Below are 17,927 nucleotides of genomic sequence, written 5' to 3'. Positions count from 1 at the left end.
CAGGCAATCACCCGCCTTGGCATTCCAAAGTACTAGGATTACAGGCATGAGCCACCATGCCCGGCCCTCACCTTCTTGGTCTTAGGGAAGAACGGTAGCCACTTGTCCTTGTCAGGAGCAGACTGGGCCTTTTCAGCTGTGTTGGAAGGTCGTGCCTCTCGAAGACGGATCCCAGCATGGCTCATGTAGGTATTGAGGGCGAAGTCCATGGGGGCGCTGTAAAAGAGGAACAGTGTCCTGAATCAGAGAGCTCAAGTTATCTTCCCTGTGCCAAACAATCTCTTCACCACCACGCAGTGGAGTGGGGAAGGGGTAGTTACAGGTGAAAGTATTCAAAGAAAAGTCTAGAATAATTAAATGGGACAGCAGGCAGAAGCTGGCTAAAAGTCTGGGCTGTGACCTTCTCCACACAGTGAGCCCACAGGTAACCAATAATAAGACTTTTCCCAGGAGAAGTCTTATTCTTTCCCTAAGCAGAACTCTTCCCCATGAGCAGATGATGGTCAGTGGAAGAACATGCCAATTCCCTAAAATGTAAGTAAATAATTTCCTGCCTGGTCAAGCCATAGGCAGATGTGGAGGACTGGCTGAGGTCTGCAGCTGATACTCTCAGGCATATGTGCAGGGGTGGGGAGGCCAGGGGAAAGGAGAAATGCCAAGCAGCCTCTGCCAAGGTACACTGCCTTCACCATCCTCCCACCCCAGTACAGAGAAAAAGAGATGGAAAAGGAGCTGTCAGGTGGCTTCCAACTGCCACAAATGAAAATGTCCAGAGCTCTGTTTAAAAATGTCCTTGTACCCACAATTTGCTGGATGGATGATGACCCACTCTATGCATTCAATGCAGCAAGGCTTCAGCTCTGTCTGTATTTCCCTCTTAAACAGACTCCTAACCCCATTTTCTCTCCCTTATTAGTGTGTATGCTAAGGGAATGCAGACTCATTTTAACCTTGGCTAATGAAAAACAATGAGATAAATATATAGGCTGCAAAAAAAAAAAAAATTCTAATATGTGCCAAGAAAGGAACTATGCTGCACCCCAGCTCCCCTCTGCAGATGTCACTAACAGGCTGATTCCACGATTACTGTTACTACTTGAGGTGGTTTAAGGGAAAGACGTGAGAAGAGAGACAAAGGGCTCATCTGGGTAGAGAAGCTGCCACCAGGTATGGGACTGTGAGAAGCGATGGCAGCTTGGTGTCTTCCCACTGAGGAGCAGACCCACATCCCCAGGCAGTGATCCCTGAGCATCAGGGGCGTGGGCCTCATCACCCCTATGTTATGGTCACACAAACACCTAAGTGCTAGACTTTCAGGAACCACGGTCCTTCATGGTTGTACAACATGAGGGACTCCCCTGTGATTGTCAGAAATGGAAAGCATAGTAGCTCAACCCCACTCCTTCCACCTTGAAAGCTGCAAATCCACATCATAGACTTGCTTACCTCCTGTCTTCCTCATACTTGGACCTGGAATGGAAGAAAGAACAGATGACTCAGACTGCAAAGACAGAGGCTGGTCACCTGGTTAGAGGCTAGGAGGAGGGTAAGTTTTTCCTAGATGAAAGGAGGGTTAGTGGGGGAAAAGGAGAGAAGTACGTCTGATGCACAAGTATTTGGTACATAGCAGGAACTCCATAAATATTTGCCGAGTTGAAATATCAGCCTTAGCAGAGACTGCATAGGTTTCATCTTCTTTGCTATTTTTACCCTGTCCTTAAAGTGCCTGGCTGTGCCTATGGATCTGACTTGTATGGAATGGCTTAACCAAGGTCACATAACTACTTAGTGAGAAGCAGTAGTACGGCAAAAAATTGCTTCTAAGCCTGAAGTGTCCCCACAAAGTCTGTGATACTGGGACTTGCATCACAGGTGCCTATGACACTTTCGAAAATGGCGCTAGAAAAACATAACAAAAGCAGCTGTGCCAGAAGCACCTTAGTATGTTGCACTAGTTCAGTTTTCTGATGTGGATTAGTAAAAGATGGTTCAATTTCCCCTAAGCCAGTTCTAGCTGCCTCCTGAAGGAACTTTATCCACTGGGCACACACATCACTGGCCTCACTCTCTGTGACAGATAAGATCTTAGAGGCAGGAAGGGAGAGAGGTCAGGAGGAGGGCCAGCAGGGGAAAGCAGAAAGCTTACCACATTCCTGGGGCCCGTGGTCTGTCATAACCATCAAATGACTATCAGGAGCTCCAGGCTCTGCCACACCCTTGAACACCTGCAGCCCTCAGCCTGACCAATGCAGCAGGAGGGCAGGACTCCCCATCTTTCAGGGGCAGGAGAATCAGGCAAGAAGTGGAAGAGGGGGAGAGGTTGAAAGAACAGACCCACAAAATATGTCAACCTGCTTAGGACGTTCAGTGGGGTGGGAGGAAGCTGAAAGACTCACAAAATATCTCCAAGGGCAGCCAGCTGCTTCTCAGCCACTTGGCGCTCTCGGAGAGGGTCCCCATCCAGGTCCAGCAGGTCATTTTCACCATACAGGCTGCCCAGCCCCAGTGTGCGCTTCGTTCTAAGCCAGATAAACACAGGGAAAGAAAGAAATATACACAAATACTCAACAGATGGACACCCAGAAAGAACAAGACAAACACATATAACAAGAGATATGTGCACGTCCCAGAGGGAAGGAGCCAGGGCCAAGAGGCGGAGGTGAACGAGGAGAGCGGTGGGAGGTCAGCTCCTGGGCCAACCTGTAGTCGTGGATCTGCTCTTGGATCTCAGGCATGGCTGCCTCTTGAGCTTCACAGAGAACACCACGGGCATCTTCGCTGTTCCGCAGGCGCGAGTCTGTAGTGGGAGATCAGAGAAAGCAGAGTGGATGGGGTACTGGGGGTGGGGGGAGATCCCTTCTGCTGAGCATCTCAAGGCATTTCAGCTCCCTATGACACTGGGAGGAAGGGCTGGCTTTCTGCCCTGTTAGCCTAAAGGGAGAGGAGGCCTGGACCTCTCAGGTCATTCCTGAATTCAGGACTGGATGCTGATATCTAAAGTCCAAGGCAAGGACAAAAATATTTTCTGGATGTTCTGTGCTCCATTAAGAGAAGTATTAAAGCCCCTCTCATTGGATATGTCTAAGTACCATCCTCTGACATCCAAGTGCAGACCTCTGAGAGGCTTGTTCCCCTCTACTGCTCCAGAAGCAGCTCACAAGGCTAAAAAAGGCAAGCACTTCACACTCCATGAAACCTGAGCTCCCCAGTAGAAACTGAAAGATGTCTCTCCTCTAGTCCCTGCATCTAGCTCCAGCCAGGCTAGGCTAAGTCCTTGGGAGCTGTGTTTCATTCTCACTCTGCTTTTGAGCAAGCTCTGTTCACCCTATGCCTGGGCTTTCCTCCCCGTCACATGTGCCCGTAAATCATCTCTTTCTAAATGCAGCTTCCAATTCCTGTCCTCTAAAAAGCTGCCAGTGATTAGCTTCTCAGGCTGACATCACCTTAGACTGCCTCCCCTTAATTCTTCTACTCATGATTAGAAGGAGAAGGGAGACGGGCACCATCTAGCCTGCCTGGTCCTCACTCTGGACTCGCTGCTGTCAGTATTAGTTAGGGAACTTATAAAAACAAAAATAAACCCCCCCTCCCCCCCCCCCAAAAAAATAAGAAAAACCACTCTGGAGATTCCAACTCTGCAGGGAGGATGGAGCGAGGCCCTAGTTTCTGTATTTTTTGAGTTCCCCAAGGGATTCTTGACAATCAACCTGGCTGAGGAATCCCTGATCAAGTCTGTTTCCTCTTTGTTCAGATAAGCCAACGGAGGCCCAGAGAGGTCATGTAGAAGGCTGGCAGACATGAACCCAGGTCTCCTAACTCCAAGTCCAATGTCTTCCCATGACAAGCTCCCCCTGGCAGAGTGAGCGCCTAGGCAGGGTCTGTCCCATTTGCACCTGTCCGTAAGCTACTGTGCAGTGTTCTGGAGCAATCGTCCCATGGGTCTTTTCCTCTATTACAGGACGGTTGCCCAAGGACAGGGACTATGTCCCTTCTGTCCTCTGGAGCCTCCTGAGAGCTCAGGACAAGAAAGCTACCAAGAAGAGACTAACCGACCAATGAGCCAACTTACCAATTTCAGCCTGTAGCATCTCAGGGATCTTCACTCTCAGAGGCTAAAAAACAGAAGTGTGGAGCAGAAGCAGTCAGGTCTGCACACTCCAGGGAGATGAACAGTGTGCGAGGCGAGGAGGGGTTGGCCACATGAACTTCTTGCCTTTTCGCCTACATCTGCCTACCATCCTTCTCATCACTCTCCAACTGCACACCTGAATTCTAGGCTAGGGTTTTTGGGAAATGGAGTCTGAGGCTACAGAGCAAGCTGGTACTATATTCTGAGGGCGGCACAGGCAGTTTTTTTCACTCTTATTTCCAGGCCATTAGAGCGCATGGGATGGCATGTTGTCCAAAAAGTGGACCTGTGCTGACTTAGCAGCAAGGGAAAAGGAAAAGCCTTCATTAGGCTATTTGGTGGACTTTCCCTCCCGCTCACTCCCATGGGAAAGCTAGCCTTGTATCACCCAGCCTTGCAGTTAGCATGGTGTTCTGGCTTTTGCTACACAAGTCCCTGACACCTGGATACTGGAGAGGTTCCATAACAACCAACAGAGAACAACTGGCAGCTCTAACCTCCCTACTCAAGACCCATTTAAGAGGGCAAATATAAAACTCTTAAGAAAAACCAATTTTCTCCAACCTCATTAACCCTACTAGCTTACTGCCAAAAGAATAAAGTCACCTTGGAATTAGTCTAGTTGATCAGATTAGAAAGTCTGGGATGGCGATTGCCCTTTGCAGGCAGAAATGCTCTTGCCAGCGGGATCCCTGACATACCCCGGGAACTCTGTCCCAATGCACAGGGTGCTGTCTATCCCAGACCCTCTGGGGCCTCCCATCTCTGACTCCTGCCTTTGGGCAGTAATAGCAACTCAGACTGAGCTTCAGAAACCTGGGTTCTCCTCTTGCCTCACGGATCTAGGTCATCTGATGTCTCTAGACCTGTTTCTTCGGCCTAGGGATGGGCAAGGCAGGGAGGGTTGGGGGGAACCAGGGCACTGAATCAGGGGAGAATAGGGAGAATTTGGTACAATCTCTTCCTCCAAACATTCCAGAGACAGGCAATGTGTATTCTATATGTGGAACAACAGAGGTACTGTGAGATTTTTTGAGAGTGGCGCTAGGAACAGAATCCAGGAATATTAATCTCTCAGCCTAGATTTCTCTTTAAGAACCTGTCTCCGTTTGGCCTGGATGTTTTGCTTAATTTTCCCTGCCTCTGAGTAGTTCAAAGAATATGATAAAATTATAATCCAATCTATGACTGCCTTACCGCATTTTTCTCCAGGAAAATATTCCAGATGTCTTTCCCCAAGCTTCGGGAATCCTTGGGGCTTGTCTGCTGATAAACTTCTGCACACAGGTAAAAAAGCTAGGAGGAGAGAGAACTGGGTTAGAGTAGTGGTTCTCCCCCAGCAGTGATTTTGCCCCCTAGGGGACATTTGGCCATGTCTGGAGACATTTTTAGTTGTCACAACTACTGGGCAAGTGCGGTGCTACTGGCATCTAGTGGGTACAGCCCAGTGATGCAGCCATATTTCCCCAAAGGCACAGAACAGTCTACCACAACAAAGAATTCTCCAGTTCAGAACAGTTGAGAAAGCTGGGGTCAGAGTATTTCAGAAACCTGTGGTAAAATAATCCCCACCCCCTTTCCCACGGGCACATCTTCAACACTGATCACTCCTCAACTCTGTATCCTCTCCACACGTGCTATTTCACTTGTGTCTTGTGCTGGTTTACGTCTTGTTTCCTAAGGGTTCATGTTTTATTTCTCTTTGTGGTGTGCCCTGTCTTTATTCAGGAATGCTTCTGGCACTTGGACATGCACACAGGTGTTCAATGAATACCTGTGGATGGCTGTTCATTCTGGCTTCTGATGGTATCCCCAGAAAGACAAAACAGCAGCCCATGCCCCAGGTGAGAAGTTTATTCTGAAGAATATAACCGCAACTCCTCTCCTCCATCTGCCCTCCCGTTCTAAGCAGCTGAGCAGAATAAGGAAACTGGGAAGGTTGCTGGCTCTGAGCACTTTCCCCGGCACTTTGGTCTCCATCCCTTCACATTCCTTCTTGTCATCACCTTCACACGGAAGACCCTTTAAGCCTTGCCATCTGCAAGTTTTCTCGCAGGGCCACTCTCTCAACTCCCTAGTCGGTCTGTATCTACCTTCGTTTAAAAAACGAAGGAAGAGGCCGGGCGTGGTGGCTCATGCCTGTAATCCCAGCACTTTGGGAGGCCGAGGCGGGTGGATCATGAGGTCAGGAGATCGAGACCATCCTGGCTAATACAGTGAAACCCCGTCTCTACTAAAAATACAAAAAAATTAGCCGGGCATGGTGACGGGCGCCTGTAGTCCCAGCTACTCGGGGAGCTGAGGCAGGAGAACAGCGTGAACCTGGGAGGCGGAGCTTGCAGTGAGCTGAGATCGCGCCACTGCACTCCAGCCTCGGCGACAGTGCGAGACTCCGTCTCAAAAAAAAAAACAACTCTAGGAAGAGCAACTTCTCCAAGACGACTTCCTGAACTGATCAAGAATGAGTTTTCCTGGCCTTGCTCTCTTGCTCCTCCCTAGGCAGCTGATGTAGTTAGTTAGCTGTGCCATACAGTGAAAAATCCCCTCTCCATAGGTTTCATCTTCTTGGCTATTTTGTCTGTCCTTGAAGTGCCTGACTGTGCCCATGGATCTGACTTGTAACAGCCAGGGAGCAGAAACAGAGGCTAGAGGTCCTCTCTGCCCAGTACCAGCAGGCACTCAATCAAGACAGATGATTCTGACTTACCAGTGGACTGGGGTCTGCCTGAGAGAAGATGTAACGTAGAAAAACCCCCAGGTGAGCTGGCCGAGACTTCAGTTTCTCCAGATCCTGGAATATGATGTCGCTCTGGAAGGCAGAAGGATGAGCATGGTGGGAAGCCGGGCACAGCAGCACAGCGGGTTCCAGCTTAGCTCTCATGTGATTCCCCGTCCTGGGTTCATAACAGGAGGCTCCCCGCCTCAAGTTCCCTTCACAGCTGATGCTAGTCAAACTGCTTCTAGTCAAGAGCAGCTTGTATGACAAAAAAAAATGATGAAAGGAGAAAACTAGGAAACCGTTACCTCGTTGTTGAAATAACCCGGGTCATAGTCTTCCTCTGGGCCAATAATTAAAGGCTTTGGGCTTTGATCTACACCCTGGGGGAGAGAGTCAAATTGCAGAGATGAGAGGTTATAGAGGACAGAGGATTCAACCACCTCAGTGAAGTTTGTTTAGTTGCAGCACAGCACTCACAAAGCCACCCGGGTCTGGTGAACGTTGGCATCTCACTCCCGCCCCCAAAATCAGAGCACAGATGAAATGATTTCCACTTGCAGGAAGTCAACTGCTTCTGGGTGGGGCAGGGCAGATTCAGAGCAGCCTGGTCACATGACATATGAAGATGGGAAGTAGGAGAAAATGCTCTCTTCCTGTTTGCAAAAGATCTGGGGTGGGACTGTCAGTCAACAAAATAAGAGCCTACAGCTCCTGCTGGACTGCTGGGTTGGGGGCTGTTTTACTTAACAGAGTAAACAGCCACCCCTACCCCAAACACACATCCTCCAAACCTAGTGTCTACCACAGTGCTACTGAACAGTTATTCTGTGCCTAGTAAGTACTGGTGGCTAAATAATGATTGGAGAGCCTACTAGTAGATCTCTGCCTCTCTGAACAAATGGAGATGCGGCTGATCTTTCTCTAACACCATTTGCATTATTTCGTTTGCCCGCTCAAGAATCTGTGTTAGATCCCCATTACCTGTCTAAAATCCAAATTTCTTAGTCTGGCTTTCCTTTCTTTCCCCCTTATGCTAATTTAAATAAAAACCTAATCTTAATGGACATGCCATGGATTAGGTATGATGAGACTTCATATTGCATAAACTTCTCAGATGCTTCACTGAACAAATTTTTCTCCTAAAGGTTCCTTGAGCTTTCAAAGCTTTTCTACTAACTCTATTTCTCACTCAATTTGATTTTTTCATTTCCAGTGATTCCCCAACAAGGTCTCTGCTTCTGGAACCCACTTAGCTTACATGTGCCTATTTTAACCCAGACCTATGATACCCTCCTAACTCACTTTCTTAAGGGGCTTTTCCTGACAGTTCCTCTGTGATGCTCCTCACCCCTTTTTTGTTTTCCTGGATATTTATGGTCTCTATGCCCAGAATGACTGAGTCACAGAACATGAGCGGCCCAGAAGGTATCTCAGACACTAGAGTCTAACACTCATTTATAATTGAAAAAAGTGAGGCCCAGACAGACTGACTGGTGTGCTCAAAGCTGCAGAATCAGGCCTGATGTGCTGTATTTGTATTTCCCAGACACATCCTGAGTATCCTCCTCTCCGAAACACCCTACTCTCTGACCCTCTTGGGGTCTGAGAGCCCCAGGAGGTGGTGGGTGAGCACTTCTGGCTCTACTGAGCTCTCTGGTGAAACCTGAAAAGCACTAAGCTTTTGCTTGTTTATGGGGAGGATTTTTTTAAAAGTCTTTAGAAATACATATTCTTTCTGATTACAAAAGTAGAATATGCTTATTATTAAAAAGATCAAACGTTATAGAATGACATAACAGAAAGTGAGAGTTCCTTATGCATCCATTTCCCTGCTGCTGACAGTTTTATGGAAAGTATAGGTTTTCTTCCTATGCTGTTATTAACATTTATTACTACTAAGAAACTGGAAATTATACTCTATTACTACTAAGAAACTGGAAATTATACTCTATTTGCTCTTAACACTTGAAAATACCAACTTAGTTTTCAGAAGATGAAAAAATTTCAGAAGGAAAACAAGGGCTCCAACACTATTGACCCCACACCTGCTTCTATGAGCCACCTGAAGGAAAGCCTTTCCTAGAACAGGATAGACGCCTGAACCCCTTAGCAAACTGAACTTGGTCCTTTAGTTCTACAAAGACAGGGGTATAGAGAGGGCAATGAAAGAGCGGCTAGGATAGGAAAGAGCTCTGTGTTGGGGACCAGGAGAACTAAATTCTAGTTCTCACCCTGCCAGTAACAAGGCTAGCCCTTGAACATTCCCTTAGACCACACGAAGATTCTAATGGCCAACTTTTTTCCTGATTGTGAGAATTACTTGAGATTTTTTGGTAAAGATCTGGCACAGCAGCTGGTACACTAGGCATTTTAATACCTGTCAGATCCTTTTCCCCACCTTTCCCCTCCACATTGTAAGAATAACCAAACTTTATACAATGGGTAACACTAGAGTATCATATGTTGTCATCTTTTTTAAATTCTATTTTTTGTGAATTTGGCAGCCCAACCAGAATAGGTTCAGAGAGGCTTGGTCACATGTATTCTTCTTTTGCACAGTAGCTCTTGATTAGAATTTTCTTTTGATGCCTGCATAACTCTAGATTTATAAAAAAGTATGTTCACTTAGGCCACGATCCTCTCTTCTACAGATCACACTGTGAAACTTCAGCTTCAAGAAACTTAAGAGCTCTGTGTCCTGGATAAGTCCTCCCCTAAGATGCCACTCAGAAGACAATTTTGATTACTCCCATTCAGTCATTCATTCACTACACATTATGAAGGTGGCTACTATGTGCCAGGTGCCTACAGAGATAAAGCATATAAAGTTGAGATAAGCCACATAGGGAAGTAACAGCAGAGGGATAAATGCTCTAAGAGAAAAAAGATGCTGCTTGGAACCCTGAACTCCAAGGTGAGAGGACAGGTTTACTAAAATCACAACACCACCAAAGAGAGCTCAGTGAGTAGGATTATCGTTTGCTCTGTTTTCTTCCTTGTACCATTTCTCCCTCATTATCCAAATTACTTTAGAGACCCCATCTTCTGAAGACCTCCTCCTGGACTCAGTGATTAACAGGCTCCCAGAGTCAAAAGAACTCCAGAAAGTAGCTTTCAAACTTTCTGTTGACCATGACTTCTAATAAATATGTTTTCACTGCAACTCAGCACACACATATGTAATTAAAACAGAAGTTTCACAAAATACTTTTATTACATGTGATGAATTCTGGTATTTTCTTTTCCATGCTATTAGATTCTACTTCATTAAAACAGATGCTGCTCATGACCTTCAATACTGAAACCATGACTCACCAAAAGATGACAACCCACAGTTTGAAAATACCACCTGTTTAACTCCTGACACCAGTGTTTTCCAGCATGGGAAGTGGAACTCATAAGGATTTTAAGTGAGATGATTTTTGTTGAGGTTCAAAATGATTTTAGGTGCTATCTGGACATGGCATTAAATAATACTGACTCATATTGTAAGAAAGTTAGTTTCTTTTCAGTTCTCATTCCATCCTTTTGATTAACCCAGGAAAAATTTCAGCCTGGTGCCTGCATAGCTTTAATACCTTTAACCAAGGCAGAATTGGCCTCAAGCTTAATTAAAGCCTTTGACAAGCAATAGAATTGATCTAGAGTTTATTTTTCGGGTTGTTTCAAATTTTATCTCTACTTTTTGAGCAAGTTACATCAGGTAGTTTAAAATTAAAAGGACACAAAGGGGTAAAGATAATAAAAAGTCTTCCATCCACTTCGTCCTCAAGCCAACTAATTCCCCTCATCAGAGGCAATAACCATCAGTTTCTTAAACATTCATCCAGAGATGTCTTAAGAAAGAGGCTCCTTTTCCTCTTTTTAATATAAATGGCAGCTTTCTTCTACACTGTCTTATATCTTTCTAGGTAGAATTTAACAAACTTGGTTCTAAACTTATATTTAGTGTTACATTTACTCTACATTTACAGTGTATCGTGATGCTGGTTTTAATTTAAGGTAATGACAGATTTCCTTAAGATGAATTTAAGTTTAAAGAACTTAAACTTGGCTTAAAGAAAAATATTAAGTAACATTATACAGGTAGAACGTTGAATATTTAGATGTCTAACAACGTCTGAACATTGTTAGACACGGTTAACGGTGTCTGAAAAACAACAGGCAATTCTCTGGCTCTCAAGTCCATTCCACTGCCAGACAGCCCAGCTTCTTTGCAAGCTGTTTGCATTAAGTCAAAACCCATCTTCCTGAAGTCTCTCCTGGATCTAGCTCCACCCTTGAGAGCAGGGCCTTTCAAATCAGGTTTTGCAGAACCTTAGGGCTCCATGGAAGTGCCCTTGAGGGCAGGGGGAGGTTGATCAGTAAAGGTCCTAGGGGAGCTGAGTTTTTTTTTTTTCTTTTCTATGTTAGGGTTCCAAGTAATAAGATTTTGTTTGAGAAAAGGATTTTGCTAAGGAACGGGGAAACTGAAAATTAGTATCCTGGAGAAACACTGCCTAAACCTATTTCCTATTCTGTATAGACAGAAAGACCAGCTATCCGCTCCTTAGCTGTTACTCCCTACAGATGCATTCACCCACTCTCCACATAGAAATGGAGCCAGCCTTACTTTCATATCTCTATTTATGCCATGTTCTCTTTCTTTACTATTTGCTCTCTATGTAAGTGACTGTCTCAAAGTTTGGGTTGCTGAAGCAGGGGTTTAGTCTGATGATCCAAGACGATGTATTGGTAACACCCATGCCTCCAAATCTCACTTCTGAGAAAAGGAAAACTGCAGGGTGGCTCCAGATCACTCACCTGGTCACCGGTTGAGGGGACTGCTGCATCCGAGCCCTGCCGCCTGTGGTGCTGGGCCACCCTGGCCATGATCACAGGGGAGGTTCGAGGACTGTCTAGCCCAGGGTCTGACAGTACCGAGTTCCGATTCATCAATGACTAGAGAAACAAAGAATTCTGTGAGAAGGAACCTTGTCCGGAAGACCCTCAAGGCTCAGCTCATTTGGTGTTGGTGGTGATAACCATACTTATAACATCAGCCAAGAGAAGCGCAGTACTTGCTCTGTGCCTGGTATTATACTAAGCCCTTCATTACACATTATCTCATTCGATTCACACAGTAGCCCTTTGAGGTAGATACTATTATTCGTCCCATTTTCACACAAAGAAACTGAGACTCCAAGAGGTTATGAGACTTGCTAAGTCAGAGAGCTAGTCATGAGGTGTATCCTGGACTTAACCCAGGCAGCCTCAACTCACAGCACACACTCTTCATCACCAACTCTGTGGCCTTCCAGATAATGTCAACTGTAGATTCTTTAGGATCCCTGTCCCACTCCACTTTCTTGGTGACTTTCCCACATACCGATCCTTTCACATATATTTCACCATTTTCCCATGGACAGGGCAGTAAGAAAATAAAATTCCAATTGTGATCTAAAATTAGGTTTTTAACATCTTTTCAACCATATATTCACATATTTAATTACTCTGGCTAAGCAAATATTTTGCTAACTTCATTACTACTTCTTCCACTCATTCTTACTTTTGTATTGCAGTTCATAGTTTACATGTGCAAACTGAGAACACCTGGAAGAGATAACCTTTGAGGTCAAAACCTGAAATTCTTTTAGTCATTCCAGAAAAGACAAGCTATTTGGGAAGAAAAAGATCCACAGCAAAAAAAGACTACCACTTCTGAATAGGTTGGGTTCACTGTATTAATCTAAGATGATGTTATTCCTGGACAGGTGGAAATATGTTTTTGGTCAAGTCACTGTTTTAGATTATTTCGTCTCTGCTCCCTCACTCTCAAAGGCTTGCCACAGTTAATGCCATGGCCGCCCTCTCCACCCTACTCTTTATATAACAGAGTTGACAATCATAAAATGAATGCCAGATTTGATAATCTTGCATGTTGGATGCATCTGAAATTTCTGCTTTGGAACCCAGAGCACAGTGATTATATCCTTGGAACTAGAACGATGGAAGAGGCACACAGAGGCCTCAGTGCAGCTGGTGGGCAGCAGAACTTGGGTCAAGGGAAGGGACCCCGAATGCACGTTCTGAATGGGCCTTGCCCTGCTGGGACTCACCTCACTGAGGGAAGGAAAGCGTTCTGTCCCAGAGTCCAAGCCACTGTCCCCCTCCTGGGAATCCAGAGAGAGCCGGCCTGAGAAAAAAATAGTTTCTATAATACAGAAGGAGCTGTGGCCTAGGGGAAAGAGAGCCTTTATTCTGGGCATCTGTGTGCAGGGCAGGAAGAGGGAGCTGCCACCTTTTCTTTCACCAGTTTCCCTTCAGCTCTCTCATCCCATGACCCCTAGACTCGGACACTTCCCGGCACACCTCCCCTCTGCTCTCATCACATCTAGCTTTCACCTGTCTATGCACCTGGGCACAGGCCATGTCACCTCCTGAAATAAGACTCCATAACTCTCTCTCACAACTAGTTTTGCTCCTCAACTCCTTCCCAACCCTCTTCTGGTCACCACCCATTTCTTCTTACAACAAATATTTGCTGAATTCCTTAGTGCCAGGAGCTGTCAGGCAAGCTGCTGTCTGGACCATACTCATTCTGGTATCTTACTAGCCCTTATCTATCCCAGCTATTGGCTATACACTCTATTCTACTGCCTAAGTTGTATCCAGCTTCCCTGTGTATTTGTACTGCTTTCTCCCATTATTTCATTTCTCAGAGGGCAGGCACTATATATTTTCTTTCCTGGAATCTGCCCCATGGGGAGGGTAAACAGATAAGAAACCTGGACTAGAGATATGCCAGAGAAAAAAGGGGTGATGGGGGACTTACCTTCTGATGGTCTCTGGCTGGTGTCACCATATAGTGGAAGTATGTCCTGAAACAGAAAGGCCCACAGGGTGGGCAAATTCTGTGAGCCTCTCCCCCTATGGTTTTCTTCCACCAATCAGTGCCTTATTTGCTTACAATTAGTGGCCTCTTCCGCTTCATTGCCTCAAAAATGCCCAGCTAGAAGAGATATTGCTTCATTTGTACAGTTTGAGGATGACAATGACCCCTAATGGTGGAAAGGGAGCTTTACCATTACTGAAATTCTAAAAGCTAGCTTTATCCAATCACCCTGGACCTCAAAGCATCTATTGCCTTATTTGGATACAAGAAAGAACTTCTTAACCATCAAGAAGTATAAAAAAAGACTCAAGCAGGTGACCGAGGGAAGATATAAAAGGTTTACCTTTGGAGATCTTTGAGGAGGATGGACAGGCATTGGCCTGAGACTGACTGAGCTAGTGGGATGTGAAGGAAGCGATGTTGATAGTGCTTTGCTGTTTACAAAGCACTTTTCTATGTCACATTTAATCTTTCAATGGCTCTGGCTTAGGCATGTTACTCTCATGTTATCAATGAGGAAACAGAAGCTCAGAGATCTTAAGTAACTTGCCCAAGATACACAGCAGGTCAACCCTAAGGCCAGGGTTGGCGCTCAGACCTTCAGATTCCAAGCTTAGTTTCTCAGACTCATCACCTCATAGCACAATCAACAGTGCAGTGGCAGCAGCAAACAGGTACAGCCCCTCTGTCAAAGGCATGCTTTAACTCTGAAAACACTGTGATCTCCATTTTATAAATGAGGAAGCTAAGGCTCCTATGGATTAATTAACTTGCCCAAGAGTCTTTAAGCTGATGAGAAGTGATGCTGGATTTGAATCCAGATGGTCTAAGTCCACAACCTGAGCTCCTACCTATCAGCCATGTAATATGAGAAGTCCTTCAGAAAATGAAGCAGTTTAAATGTATTTGCCTATGTTTCCCAAACTTTTTTGATCTGGATATCCTAAAAGCAAAAGTAGATCATCTTTAAATAATTCCTATTGGCTTTGTCAAATGTTATTCTTGGAGACCTTAAAGTTTCTGGAGAGTTACTTCTTATTTACCCCAAGAATTAAGGCCTGATGGAGAGCAGTAAGACACTAATAGCAAAGTCCCTGAAGAGAATAGATAAAGAATCATCTACTCTCTGGAGTTTTCCATAAAGTGTGGTTATCTGCTGATACAGATCCATCTCAACAGACTGGGGGTCTTTTATGTAGTCTGACTTTAAAAAGTACTTGTATTTCTTTGAGAAGACTCATTACTTGAGTATAGGTGGTGGGAAAGGGTACCAGATGAAATACTGGGTAAAACCAGTATAGAAATGTACATACATCCACTATGAAGAACTACCCAGAAGGGAAGGATAATTCAGAGACTAACACTGACAATCTGTTTATTTCATATTTCTTTCTTTCCATTGCCTATGTTGTTGGAGGGCAAGAAATAGGCTTTTTCTTTTTATGGTATCCCAAGTGTCACTACAATGCTCAGCCTCTTTGGTGCTGACCTTGGTTTCTTTGTAAAATACTAAACACTTACTAGTTCAGCCTTGAGGTCCTGGCATAACCCAAGAAGCCTTCTGTCCTTGCTTTTTCCCTCACTCTACCCCCAGTTCTACTGCATGTGCCCTTACTAGAGCTGTGCCTACATCACTCACCACTGAGCCACCAGTCTCCTGCTGGATCTTCAGCTGTAACTGAGTGACTCGCCGCCGGGCACCTTCGATCTGCTCTTCCAGTAGGTTGGCGGGGTTCCGGCTATAGACCTCACAGATACGCTAGGGATGGGTGAGGAGGAGAAGGGGGAGGGGAAAAGGCAGAGGGGTGGTTAGTAGAGAATGGATGACTCACCAGTGGGGAGAATAGGCAGTTATCCCAAAACAAAGAGGAGAGAGAAGAGGTCTCTGCCTCCAAGTAGATGCACGGTATTTCAACATCATTCAGGATCAGAAAAAGATGTAAGTGATGAGAAAAAGAACACAGGAGACAACCACAGAAAGAAGACAAACACAAAGGCCTGTCCTAATCTGAGCCATTCTTCAAGGTCTGCCTTAAGTCCCACATCCCAAATGAGGCCTTCTTCAGCTACCACTCAAGTATGAAATATTTGATTGTCCAGACCAGAACATAAAAAAGTGCTTAAGAGGGAACCTACACACAATGGAACCACAAGAAATGAGAGGAAGCAGTGTCGACTACAACAGCCAATGCCTGTGCCAGTCCCATCCTCAGGAAGCTCCTGGAGAGCAGGTACCATCCTAGCCACTTATCTAGCACTCCTCAGGGCTTCACAGTTAGGGACACCTGGCTTTGACTTCTGGCACCTCCACTTACTAGCTGTATAGACTTGGGCAAGCTTGAATACATCCTCATTGATAAAATGGAGATGACAATACCCGCCTCATGGGACGGGTGTAATAGTGGAGTGAGATTATGTATATGAAGTGCTTAGCAGAATGTCTAGCGCAAAGTCAGATACCTGAATACATGGCAGCTATTAACATTTCATTACAAAAGGAGATGCTCCATAAAGCTTGTTGGTAAATAAAGACATTGGGTTCACATATTATCTAGGCTCATCTGGGGCTTCACTACTACATGACAACCATTTTACAAATTCCCCATACTTAATATTTCATCTTCTCCATGCCCTTCTAACCCCAACCCTTCTCTAGCCTTGGCAGATAATACCATCTGGTAAAAACCTTCCCAACTGTACTCCATTTCAAAACATCTTCAGTCATCTTTTTCTCCTGGCTCAGAAGAAAAACTATGTCTAAATCTTTCAAAAAGTTAACCCCTCTGACTGCTTTGGGCTCTTCTTGGGCACTGTTCACATATCTTCAAAGTCTCCTTTTTCCAATGGCTCCTTCTCTCCATCCTACAAAATGTTCGAGTTTCCTGATTTAAAACAAAAACAAACCACCCCAACAAAAGTCTTTCAATCATTTCTGATGATTCTTCAAGCCACTGCCCCATTTGTTTCCCCTTCTTTTCACAGCCACTTTTTTTTCTTTTTTTGTAAAGGGATATGAGCCTGTGGTTTTCTGATTTTATTTTATTTATTTATTTAAATAGACACAGGGGCTTGCTATGTTGCCCAGGGGTCTTGAACTCTTGGCCTCAAGTGATCCTCTACTTTGGCCTCCCCAAGTGCTGGGATTATAGGCATGAGCCACCATGCCCAGCACACAGCCAAATGTTTCAAAACATTAGTCTACAACTAGGGCCCTGCACTTCTTTGCTTCTAGTTGCTCATCAACATATACAATCTAGTTTCCTCCCATTACTGCACAGGCTACTCTTTCAAAAATCAAATGTAATAGCAAGTGGTGTGATTATTAGAGGTTGGTGCCATGTGCTGTAGAAGCACCTATGTCCCAAAATTCCATCCTCAGCTCTCTCCTCTCTGTACTGGCATTCTGGGTGATCTCTTTCAGTCATCCAGTCCCCAGTTTCAACTATCGCCTTCATACTGAGGATATCCGAATCTCTGTTTCAACCCAGGCTTTTCTCCTAAGTTCAGCCCTGTTATCTCCATATGCCTGGTGGCTGGTTTTTATCTGAATGTCTCATGGGCACCTTACACTAGTATACCCAAAGCTGACCTTCATTTCCTTCCCCTAAGCTCTGCTCCTCTCCTCTATCTCACTCTGTCACTGGTATCACCTGATCTACCCAGACACACAAACTTGGAGCCATCTTTTATTCTTTCTTCTCCTTCACCAATGGATAAGTTCTACTGATTGGCCCTCTGACAAGTCTCCCATTGCTATCCTCTCCTTTTTGCTCTTACTCCTGCTGTTCTTGTTAAATCTGTCATTATTGCTTATCTACTGCAATAGCCTCCTTAATGGTTTCCTTACATTTAACAAACTTCTCCAAAGAACACTGGTTTGAAAATGTCATCAGTCCCCCACTCAAAGTTCTTTGATCAATTCCCACAGACTTCAAAACAAATTCCAAGCTCCTCATGGTATTCATGGCCAATAACACCTTCCAGTCACAAGACTCACTGCATTTTTTCTTTTTCTTTTTTTTTTTGAGACAGGGTCTTGCTCTGTCACTCAGGCTGGAGTGCAGTGGTGCGATTATAGCTTTGCAGCCTCAAACCCCTGGGCTTAAGCGGTCCTCCTACCTCAGCCTCCTAAGTAGCTAGGACTGCAGGCATGCACCATTATGCCTGGCTAATTTTTAAAATTTTTTTAGAGACATGGTCTCACT

The 17,927-nt window shown here is 45.1% G+C and overlaps 1 protein-coding gene across 20 annotated transcripts in view; it reads right to left on the bottom strand.

Annotated features, from left to right (window-relative positions):
- Nucleotides 1-17,927, bottom strand: part of ARHGEF11 (Rho guanine nucleotide exchange factor 11) — a 112,075-nt gene that overhangs the window by 21,470 nt on the left and 72,678 nt on the right. For 16 of the 20 annotated variants that reach the window (XM_016929637.4, XM_063796612.1, XM_016929602.4 and 13 more), the window contains 12 exons: nucleotides 15,362-15,481; nucleotides 13,663-13,708; nucleotides 12,947-13,023; nucleotides 11,652-11,789; nucleotides 7,154-7,228; nucleotides 6,837-6,938; nucleotides 5,327-5,425; nucleotides 4,070-4,112; nucleotides 2,701-2,797; nucleotides 2,397-2,519; nucleotides 1,447-1,470; nucleotides 72-216 (listed from right to left, as the gene is read on the bottom strand). In XM_016929637.4, the coding sequence (XP_016785126.1) occupies nucleotides 72-216; nucleotides 1,447-1,470; nucleotides 2,397-2,519; nucleotides 2,701-2,797; nucleotides 4,070-4,112; nucleotides 5,327-5,425; nucleotides 6,837-6,938; nucleotides 7,154-7,228; nucleotides 11,652-11,789; nucleotides 12,947-13,023; nucleotides 13,663-13,708; nucleotides 15,362-15,481 (1,089 nt within the window). The remainder of the gene's footprint in view (nucleotides 1-71; nucleotides 217-1,446; nucleotides 1,471-2,396; nucleotides 2,520-2,700; nucleotides 2,798-4,069; nucleotides 4,113-5,326; nucleotides 5,426-6,836; nucleotides 6,939-7,153; nucleotides 7,229-11,651; nucleotides 11,790-12,946; nucleotides 13,024-13,662; nucleotides 13,709-15,361; nucleotides 15,482-17,927) is intronic. The other 4 variants (XM_001167782.7, XM_054687062.2, XM_009434770.5 and 1 more) reach the window with 1 other exon arrangement.

This window comes from Pan troglodytes, chromosome 1 (genome assembly GCF_028858775.2).
Source record: "Pan troglodytes isolate AG18354 chromosome 1, NHGRI_mPanTro3-v2.0_pri, whole genome shotgun sequence".
NCBI classification, from domain to species: Eukaryota; Metazoa; Chordata; class Mammalia; order Primates; family Hominidae; genus Pan; species Pan troglodytes.
This window is presented reverse-complemented; position numbering and strand designations above follow the sequence as displayed.